Genomic DNA, 10,864 nt, shown 5'->3' with positions numbered 1-10,864 from the left:
TTTCTCACACTCAGTAAATAAGCATTTTACGTAAGATAAGATGAACATACAGTAACTACCTGTGTAGATAGTTAACCTTTTATCTGTAGCTCTCTGCTTAAGAACAAAAGGAAAGGCAGCTTCTTGCATGCCTCAGCTTTCAGCTTAGTTTCATTTTTCCTTTTGACATAGTAAATTGGAGTTTGGAGTTTTTATTTTTCTTTCACAGAAGATAGACAGATAACAAATAAGCATTGGAAAAGATACTGCCAAATGAAGATGGAATTTTTGCTGTGGTTACCGGCATAAGGGCTTGGAGGTTAGCCATAGCCTGGCTTTCCATGATTGATTTTCAGAAGCCCAGTCAATAGATTACGGTTACTTTACTCAGTAACTATCATTTTATGTAACTCTTCAGGATGAGTGTTTCCCAAGCATAATGTTTTGCATATTTCCCTCTGCTTATTCTTGTAATTTAGATGGCTGTATTTTCTGATGGCTGTGGCTGGTGTCTGGAGTTTGGTGAGGCAGTAAACAGAAGCACACACATGCACATGAGCCTCAGGGCCTCTGAGAAGTTGACATAGTCAGCATTTTGTCAAAGGGACCTTGGAGGTTTCTGTGGCACCACCTGCCCAAGCCGTTTGGAATCTCCAAAATGAGGTGCCGTGGCAGGTCTGCTCAGTCTGGGGGACGTTAGCAGGTGATGGATGGTTCTCATTCTTCTAAGACTCTCTAAAGAGCAAGCACTTTAATTTCTGGTGTTCGGGGGGCCTTGTAGAGCTTAGGATGTTTTCAGCTACATGCACAGAAACCCCACCTCAAATTGGCTTAAACAACAAGGACAGGGATTGACACCTGTGTCTGGACAATGCAGAGGCTTTGGGACTGACGTCATCAGCAGCTCTGGCGTGGCCTTCTCACCATTGCCTTGCTCTGCAGCTCTGCTAGTTGGCTTCATCCTCATCCTGGCAGCAAGTGGGGAGCAACCATGTCTGCCTCCCTCTGAGTCACACCTTCCTTTGACGCCATTGGACCAATTTGGGTCACATATTCGAGTCTGCATCCATCACTGATGCAGAGGGTGAGTCTTCTTGTCACCATCCATGCCACCTTCCTACTCTACTCAGGCCAGCTTTTGGAGCTGGGCTTGGGGTGGGTTGCTCCCAAGACACATTGGGTATGCTGGGTGAAAATAGATAACCTGGAAAAAAGTTGGGTTTTTTTTTTGTTTCCAACTGGAAAATCATGCTAGGGAGACAACACACAAAATGCTCATCAGACCCTAAAACTCTTCCTGGTAAAGTAAAAGTAAGGGTGATGGGGAGGCAGATAATGGCAGACCTGGAACAGAGGAGACCAGTTGGACAGTTCTGACACTGTAGATGGCAGTCAGTCACAGGGGTCTTTGAACAAGGTGCAGAGAATTACTAACCTCTCCTGGAGAAGCAGAGGACAGGTCTGAGTGCAGCAGGCTATGAGAGAAGAACATAAAAAGGGAAATAAACAAATCCACTTAGGGCTACATAGGAGCAAGGGACGACCTGGGAGGATAACGATCTGAGGGACGCAAATCCTCAGAAGCTGGTGCTAACCCAAATCTTTCCTCCAAGTGGACATCGTGACTTGCGGTACCCAAGACTTTGGTTTCCAGGGTCCTCCAGAAAAGATACTAGGTCTTTGTTCCTTCAGGCAGCCACAGTCCTGCGGGGACGCTGCTGGAAGACACATAGCTATCCTGACACATTGGAGCCCATGGCAGGATCCTTGGGCTGGGGTAGAAGAGGAAGGATGCATCCTCCCCATGGGCTCCAGCGTTTGCTCCATCTGGGCATTCACATCCAATGGTGGGGAGCTTTGACCTCTTCCCAGCCCAGGGCCAGGAGTAGGGTGAATGAGGGGTAATGGGACAGGGTATCTGGAGTAAGAGGAGGAAGGCAAATTGTGAGGAAGTATTGCAGCTCACTTTAGTTATACATGGGGGCTTAACACTAAAACAACCATTTTCAGTGACTTCTGAGTAGGGAGAAACAACTGGGCTCCCAGCCCAGCAGTGTCAGTCTGTTCTGCTTGAGTTGGAAAAGCTCCTTCACACTGTGAACTCATCAGGGCCTGTGCAAATAAAGTTGTGGGAAGGAAAGGCCAAGGACGGCTTCTATGATCCATAAGAAGACGAGTGATGCAATACAAGATTGTCCTGAAGATATGAACAGGCATTTCCGAAAGAGCTGCCGTGGGAGTGGAGGCATTGAAAGGATGCCAGTCCCATTGGACTTTGAGGAAATGCATTTTATAACATTAGGTATTATTTCCATCATATTTGATTATAAGATATATTAAAAGATATCACAAAATCAGGAGTTGGTTAGAGTTTAGGAAAATGGGTCCAATTTGTTGTATAAATTGGTCAGTCTTTGGTTGGCAAATTGGCTCACATTCCTTCATATGGATTAATAAATTCCCATTATTGCTATACCAAGTTTTCTTCATCTCTTCATCCATTGATATTAGATGGTTTCCCCTCTTAACTAATATAAGCAATGCTACTATGAACATTCATGTACAAATTTATACCTAGACATATGCTGTTAATTCTCTTTATACAGCTAGTGGAATTTCTAGACCATAAGGGAGCTCTGTGTAAGCTTCTCAGAAATTTCCAGCCTGTTCTCCACAGAAGCCTCTTTTAACCGTGACCCTGCCCTGGGACTGAGCCATGTGGATCCTGGCATGACACATGTGCAATACAGGCAGACACAGGTACTCATGCCATCCACCTGGACATTCCCATATGGGTGGGCCTGCCCCTGCAGTGGCCCCACTGTGACCCACTCACACCTTGATCTGCTCAAGGGCCTGATTTCATGCCTTTGCTCTCCAGTGACACAGAGAGGGCTCTGGGAGAGATGGGCAGTCAGGAGTCCAGGGCCTCACCCCGGTTCTGCCCCTAATGCCCTGTGACTTTGGGAAAGTCTCCTGGTTCTCTCTGGGTCTCTAATCTTCAGTTTTCCAAGGACTCCCGGCCTGCCTCACCTCTGGGGTGTTGTGAGGCTTCTGCAACGTAATACAGCTGCAAATGCTACAAGTTAACCCGAAGAAAAAGGGCTGCCCCAGTAGGAGATCACGGATTGAGGCCAGCCTGTGATACTTCCCCTGAGTCTGCCTAGCGGGGAAAGGAGAAGGAGCACCTGGCCATTATATCCCTGTCTAGGTGACCTGGAACCCAGCTGAAAAAGATCAGTGTTGATTAGCATCTAGCCACACCTCACCCCTCCCTCTCTAGACCACCCAGGTGATCCTGCAGCACCCTCAGATCCTACAGCTGGGCCAATCTTGGCTCCAGATGGGAGGGAGAAGATCAGATTTCATGGGTGTTTCTCCATAACCCCAAGCCAGTAGAGCTGAGCTCACTCCTGAGGTTGGTGCCAGGCCCCACTGAGGATGAGGCTGTCCAGAGCCTTCGCCTGGTCGCTGCTGTGCAGTATAGGTAACTCATGGCCCCAGGCCCTTTCTCCTGGACCTCGCACTGTTTTTAACTGCAGAGATTTTTAAATTTGCTTATTGCCAAGGAAGAAGCTCATGGCTGATTAGCTGAAAGATACTCTCTTCCATACAAAATGTTTCACTTAGTGCTGGTGGAGGAAGAGACAAATAGGAAAATATCTATGTCATTGTGCTGATGCCATCGTGATTTTTAAACATTTCTGGGTTCCTGAGCTCCCTGTTTTGATGTGTTCTGTGACCCTCCTTCCTGCCTTAATCAATGTATGCTGGTTCTGCAGGCCTCACCCAGAAGCATCTGAGAGAATCAGACATGGTCTTGCTTTGGAGGCTTTCCAGGTGGTCTGACGGCAGACAATGTCTTGGTGAGGGTGCCCTGCATGGAATGTGTCTGGGGACTTCCGAGGGGGTAACTGTGGCCCTCGGGGGAGCTCACAGCAGGAGGGAGCTCTGCATCTGCCCAGTGAGTTGTCACATGGCTGCTGCAGCAACTTCAGGAGGAGCAATAACCAGCAGCTCCCACCGCTGGCTGGGAATGCCTGGAAGAGGGGGAGTCACTTGCCCTCTAGAGGACTGAGCCCTGGGAATTGTGTCAAATGCATGAGGTCTGGCCAACTGATTTTGAATGCAGGCAGGAAAGGAAGAGGGCATAGGTTTCCTCAGGGAGAGCTCTTTGTGTGTCTCTTCCCCTGGCTCTCTGCTTCTCTCATTCTCCCCGCCTTCTTTTTTTTTTTTTTTTTGAGAGGGAGTCTCGCTCTGTCACCCAGGCTGGAGTGCAGTGGCTGGATCTCAGCTCACTGCAAGCTCCGCCTCCCTGGTTTACGCCATTCTCCTGCCTCAGCCTCCCGAGTAGCTGGGACCACAGGCGCCCGCCACCTCGCCCGGCTAGTTTTTTTGTATTTTTTAGTAGAGTCGGGGTTTCACCGTGTTAGCCGGGATGGTCTCTCGATCTCCTGACCTCGTGATCCGCCCGTCTCGGCCTCCCAGTTTCTTTGTGCCTCCTCTTCCTCTCCCCCTTCCTTCCTGACCTCCTTGTTTCCTACTCTCCTCACTTCCTTCTCCTCTCTTGCCCTCGCCCAGTCTCTCCTCGCTTCCTCCTCCTCTCTTGCCCTCGCCCAGTCTCTCCTCGCTTCCTCCTCCTCTCTTGCCCTCGCCCAGTGTCTCCTCGCTTCCTCCTCCTCTCTTGCCCTCGCCCAGTCTCTCCTCGCTTCCTCCTCCTCTCTTGCCCTCGCCCAGTCTCTCCTCGCTTCCTCCTCCTCTCTTGCCCTCGCCCAGTCTCTCCTCGCTTCCTCCTCCTCTCTTGCCCTCGCCCAGTCTCTCCTCGCTTCCTTCTCCTCTCTTGCCCTCGCCTAGTCCTTTCCAATCTTCCCATTTCTCCTGCGCTGCTCTGCTTAGCTGACTGCACACTCTCGTCGGGGCGGCCCCATCACCAGGTGCTCTCCTCCCCTGCCAGGATTTCAGCCTTGCTGTAGGCCCCAGCTCTGCGTGGCCACCTCTGGCTAAAGCTTCGGTTGCCCATCTACATTTCCAACTCAGATACCAGCTTACGGCTTCTGTTTAAATTAGGGCTACAGTGAGGCCTTAGGGTCACTGGTCATAGGAACCCTGAGAGCTTGGTGGAAAAACTTAATATGCTTGACATTTGGTTTCCTTGTCCTTGGTGAAGTCAGGAGACACAAAGACAACTTGATGAAAAAGAGGCAGAGGCGCTGAGCTTAAACGCAGAAACTAATGAGTGCTGCGTGGGCTTGGCCAAGTCACCCAACCTCTCCTAACTTCAGCTGTAGAATTGGGGTGCCTCAACAGGGCTGTTGTTAGGAGTTAGTGAAGCAGAAGATTCCATTCAAGCAAATTTAGAAAAGTTCATTACTAAAGCTCCCTGGAGTGATCATTAGCCTCACAGCCTGAGAGATTGTGTAGTTAGTTATTGTTAAGGGGTGGCTTCTTCCCCATGCCTCAAGGCCTTTGCCTAAGAATCTAGATGAAAAGAATTTAAGGTAGATGTGGTGACAGTACAGAAATGTCACTCACAGGCATGTTCAGGATTTGCACTTGAGGTCTGCTTTCTGGGGAATCATGATTTATTTCTTCCAGAACCAACTTGGCAGAAGCCCCAACTGTAGGCAGACTCTTCTTTGCACCCACAAAGGACCAATATAGTCTCAGGCCCAGGAAGGACAGCTAAGATGTCCTGGTTGACTTTCTTGTCAGAATAGGTTCTGTAGCATTATGAGGATGGCTAATTTACTCAGTAAATAAACATCATGTAATTTGGAAAATGAAGCAACTGTCTTGAAAGCGTTAGAGTGACAGATCAGGTGTGTCCCAGACTACCCTGTGCTGGGCATTGGGCCATGGGGTCATACACCCAGCTTCATCCTGTAAGGTAGTTAAAATCAAGATGCCCATTGTATAGATGAATGACTGAGGCTTAGAGAGAGTAAAAATTTTGTCCAAAGCCATTCAGCTGTAGGCTGCTAGGGACAGTTAACCAGGGCCTTCTCATTCTGAACCCGTGCGCCTGCCTGCTAGATCATAGCCTGACAATGAGCCCAGTGTCATGCACACTGTGGGGTGTATGAGATTGCATGCAGGGCTGGCTTGGATCCAGGTATTTAACTCCGGTCCCTGAATAGTGAAATTTCCATAAATAAACATGGCTCACTTCTACTCACTTAAAAATTTTAGTCAACAGATTTATTTCAAAATCAAATTAATCACTGGTTTTGTTATAGAATTTAAAAGAAGAAGTGTTTATATCACAGTTAAGGTAGCTGACTTTTATTTTTTCCCAGGAAAGTGGGATGTGAGATCTTTAGCTAAAAGATCAGGAATGTCTCAGGTAATTTAAGACAAGCTGACCACCCTATCAGAGCAGTCATTTCTGACCACGGCTCCGGAGTGAGACAATTGAACTTTAATTGAGTGGAATGGGAAAAACAAGAATGCTCTGAGCGAGCTGGTTTGTGAATTTGTGAGTGCTGAGAGCCATTCCTTCCTTCCATCCTCCTCTCTGGGTGACCCAGGGCTGTTCCCAGAAATGGGGACAATGATGCCATCTCTTCTTCCTGCTCAGCGCTGTCCCTTTGCACTCAAGCTCCTTTTCGCAGTGTAGTCATTTTCCTTTCTTCTGCTGTCACCCATTGGTAAGTTCAGATTTTCATTTTGTTTTTTTCTTTTGTTTTGTCTTTCAGCCACAATTGTTACAGCTCCATTTGCCACAGGTAAACGCAGACAAGACTGTTAACCTGTTTCCCTTGCCTCACAGAGACACTGTTTTGGGGTTGGAATCCAAATGGATCAATGAGAAGGGCATGTACCAGGGACAATTCTTGTCCTAAAGGACTTGGTGTTTCTGTACCTGATAATTGGATTCAACCTTCATAATCCCTAATTCCCCCTCCCACCCTCTCAGTGCTCTCCTTCATGAGCCTCCTCCCAACTTCCCCAACACCTCCAAGCCCCCCGAAGTGTCTTCTGCCCTCCTGTCTGACCAGCCTGCTGGGCAGGGAGAGGAGCTGCCACTCCACAGAGCCTGTGTTCCTGGAGTATGGGAGCCTCCTCTCAACACCTGGAGTCTGGAGATCTGAGAAACTGCTCCATCCTCGGTGTCAGAAACTGCTCCTCCCTCTAACCTGCTTTCTCTAGGCTGCAGTGCTTCCCTCTTCCTTCGAGCTTCTCTATGAGGATGCGGGCTAGAGGGAGCAGCAGTTTCTTGTGATGCAGGGTGGCTTGTTGATTGATTGGTGGATTCACCTAGTGCCTAACCAGTTGCTGGGCACAAGCTAAGTGCTTTAGAAACCAGAACACATTTGACCACTCAAGGAAAGTGCTCTTTTCATCCTCAGTCACACTTTCGGAGCCTGAGGCATCATTGAACCTCAAGGAGATGGATTCTCATTTGTTCAGGGATTGGACTACTAATGGGGCAGGAGCATTGCCTATTTGTTATTTGTCCAGCCTGCCCTAAGAAAAGATCTGTAGGGAAATGGAAAGATAGTGTTTGTGCTGATTTTCTGTTCACCAATCGGTCAATACAATTGGTGAGAAAGTTTTAGTAAGCGGAGTTAAGTTCCTCTATTTCCCACTCGTCATAAAAAATTGTACTTTAAAATGAGTGTGGGTCCCCTAATAAACTCCAAATAGACTAAAACCACAAAACCCACCTTGTTTGTGGAGCCATCAGACTGGGCCATTCAGGTTGAATTTTCTTTCCAAGGATGGGAAGTTGGGAGAATCAGTAACGACACGGGCCCCCAGAATGACACAAGCCAATCCCAGGCCTAGAGCATCCCGGCAGTGCCTGGGCCCTGTTTCTCCTCTTGTAGCACCCAGTGACTGTGGGGGCCACTATACGGATGAATACGGCAGGATCTTCAACTACGTTGGGCCGAAAACTGAATGTGTCTGGATCATCGAGTTGAACCCCGGGGACATAGTCATGGTGGCCATTCCAGAACTCAAGTGAGTACTGGGGTTGTGAGTTTTCTTTGATGATATTGTTATTTCTAGGAAGGATCCCATCTTGACTTCTTATGGTTCACCCTCCACCCATCCACGACAACCATTTGACACACAATTTGACTGCATTTTCATTTCGTGTTGAAAGCTTTACACTGACTCGTTATTTTCCGAACAAAGTTTATCTTCTTGTCGTGCCTTTCTCATTCTTCACAATTGGCTTCTCTTCTCTGCTCACTTCTCATCTCTTCTCTCTGGACCCTGCTATGGGCTGAGCCATTACACTGAGTTTCCTGGACACACCAAAGTCCAGCAGCTCCTTGCATTTGGTCATACCTACCCTCTGCCTGGAATGCATCCTTCAATCCCTGCCAGACTCATCTGCCCTCTGCAAAGGGTTTTCATGTTGTATTTCATGAGTTAGCTTAAGGCCAACAACCTCCAAAACAATAAAACCACTTTCCTGACTCTCTGCAGAGGAGGAGAGATCTTTTTCTCACAGGAGTTTACATAATACCCCTGGAATGCTCTACACTAGTGTAATATTACTCTTGCCTATGACTTCATTTGTGTCTACTAGGAGTCTGTCTTTGGATTGCAGGTATTTTTCTTAAATGAATGAATGACTGAATGAAGTGATAAAGCCACAGAAGGCATTTCCAATGCAGCGTAAGTTACTGCATTGCTATCCCAGGGCACTGTTCACTGATTCCAGCATGGAAACCACATTTCCATCAATTCCAGACCAAGCCAAACACAGCCCACAATTGTGGATGAGACAAATGGTGGAACTGTGTGACCCAGAGGTCCTGTCCCCTCCAGACAGCCTATGGGCTCAGAATCCCACTATGTTATGCAGTTCTATGGGATCAAGGACACTTCAAGACAGCTGCCTCAAATACAGGGTTTAAACTATCTGCCCAACTTGAGGCCCAGGGATTCAAAAAAGGACGTGTTGCCAAACAGACTCAGATGGGGAAACAAGGAGAGAAGGAGGTTGTGTACTTCCTGTGTCATAATTTCCCCAGGGCCAGAGGAATGGGCAGCTATGGACATTTTCTCACATTGTCCCTTTGTCCTTTTCAAAGTTGATTTTGAATTTGATTGTCCTTGGCACCAAGGAGGAACTCAGGCTGGGCCAACAGCAAGCCCTGTGTGTATCCTGGTGGGGTGTCTCTTTGTTGCCTTGTTATACCCCAGAAAGGCTCCAGCCCCTCTCTTGTGAACTGAGACCTGCTGGGGGCTGAGGATTAGGGGTGGAGATCAGGACTGGAAAAGCACAGGGAGGAGAGGGAAGTAGGGAGTTCTACCAGTACTGAGAGATCCCATGTGCAGCTTGTCTCTCACAGGATGGAGATGGAGACCCCTCTCTCCTCTGCCGTGGGTAAGCAAGGCCAAACTTATGCTAGTGGGGGGTCATGCTTCACCTCTTCCTGTCCCATCTGCCAGCAGAGAGGAAGGCAGGAACCAGGGAGTGGCATCCACACACTCATTTCTGATGATTTTTGTCCTGACACAGAGGTTGTGGTTTAAGGAAACATACCACTCTGCTGGCTGCATTCTCTGTTTGGGGAACTTGAAACACAGCTGATGTTTTGACTAAAATTCCTGGGTTGGAATCCTAGGGCCATGGGCTGGGCTTCCTAGAAGACATGGAAACCATGAGACTGGGAAGCTGCCTGCTGCCCTGGTGGAGGGGAAGGTTTCTGGGAAGATGGAGGGGGTGCTCGGGCCCCTGCTTGCGTTATCGAAGAACCGACAAACTTTCCTTCTTTCGTTCTCATCTGCCCTTGCACTTCTCTTGAGCAAAGCTGTTGGGATCTAGTGAGGATTCATTGGTGGAGGGAGGTGGTAGCCTGGCTGGAGGACAAGTTCAAATGCTGATGGTTGCCTTTTCTTCTGACCCAGAGGATTTGTATGTGGCAAAGAGTACGTGGAAGTGCTGGATGGACCTCCAGGGTCTGAGTCCTTGGGCAGGATTTGTGAAGCCTTCAGTACATTCTATCACTCTTCTTCCAACATCATCACCATCAAGTACTCCAGAGAACCCAGTCATCCACCCACTTTCTTTGAAATATATTACTTTGTTGACGCTTGGTCAACACATTAATAGGTAGGTGGGGGGAAGAGGCACCTGCTGATGCTTCCCTGCTCTGCCCGAGCCTGGCTCTGCATATGTTGGGCAGAGGTTACACCTGGGACTGCAGAAATAAGATTGAGTCACAGTTCTCCTGGACCAGCGTTGGGTGAGGGAGAGGGAGTGTGACCCTGTGACCCTTCCAGAAAAAAGATATGGGTTCTGTCCCAGCGTTTCTGTACAACCACATCTTTGGGGTTAGAAGATCATATGTGATAACTTTCTTTATCGTTCCTATCTTCTTGATATAGAAGCGTGTATCTCTGAGAAGCCATCTTTCTCTCTATTGATCTTATTATAAGCCCTGTGGCATTTTCTAGTGTATTTATGCAAAGTGAGTAGTATATGAACTATATACTATAAGGAATGTATAATGTACATATTCCATATGAATATATAATCCTAGAAAATATATATAAACAATATATATATAATATATACATAAAATATATATAAATAAGAAACTTGTGCCTTCTGGACTGAGATTATACTTGGTGCCCTATGAGTCATTCTCTGGACACACTGAAACACACAACACACATTCCCCATCCCTAAGAGGCTTGTATTCAATTGAGGACTGAAACCAGCTCACACAGAGTCAAACAGCAGTACAAGAAGCAATGGCCCCGACACCCCCACCAGGCAGTGGGTGGCAGCTGCAGACACTGTGAGGTCTGGGGCTCACCCAGCTATGCTGATCACATCAGGCTACCCAGCAAGGTGGAGCTCAGGCCTGGCCTCCAGCATGGGGAGGTCTGGAAAGGCTGGAGTAGGATGTGCTGAGCA

General features: G+C 48.0%; 1 protein-coding gene across 1 annotated transcript; it reads left to right on the top strand.

The window, feature by feature from the left end:
- The first annotated feature begins 3,388 nt into the window (after positions 1-3,388).
- Positions 3,389-10,501, top strand: LOC139356044 (spermadhesin family member). The gene is made up of 4 exons (XM_071068847.1): positions 3,389-3,466; positions 6,675-6,704; positions 7,809-7,944; positions 9,850-10,501. The coding sequence occupies exons 1-4, from the start codon at positions 3,421-3,423 to the stop codon at positions 10,049-10,051; spliced, it is 414 nt and encodes a 137-aa protein (XP_070924948.1). The 5' UTR covers positions 3,389-3,420; the 3' UTR covers positions 10,052-10,501.
- The last annotated feature ends 363 nt before the right edge of the window (positions 10,502-10,864 follow it).

Source organism: Macaca nemestrina, chromosome 9, assembly GCF_043159975.1.
Source record: "Macaca nemestrina isolate mMacNem1 chromosome 9, mMacNem.hap1, whole genome shotgun sequence".
Lineage (NCBI taxonomy): Eukaryota > Metazoa > Chordata > Mammalia > Primates > Cercopithecidae > Macaca > Macaca nemestrina.
Note: the sequence above shows the minus strand (reverse complement) of the source record. Positions and strands in the feature narration are given on the sequence as shown.

What these genes read in the sequence shown, in the direction of transcription:
- LOC139356044 (XM_071068847.1), top strand. Translation starts at nt 3,421, where the DNA reads ATGAGGCTGTCCAGAGCCTTCGCCTGGTCGCTGCTGTGCAGTATAG. An exon ending in GTCGCTGCTGTGCAGTATAG is followed by an intron (nt 3,467 to 6,674) that starts GTAACTCATGGC and finishes TTTGTCTTTCAG; the next exon opens with CCACAATTGTTACAGCTCCA. An exon ending in TACAGCTCCATTTGCCACAG is followed by an intron (nt 6,705 to 7,808) that starts GTAAACGCAGAC and finishes CTCCTCTTGTAG; the next exon opens with CACCCAGTGACTGTGGGGGC.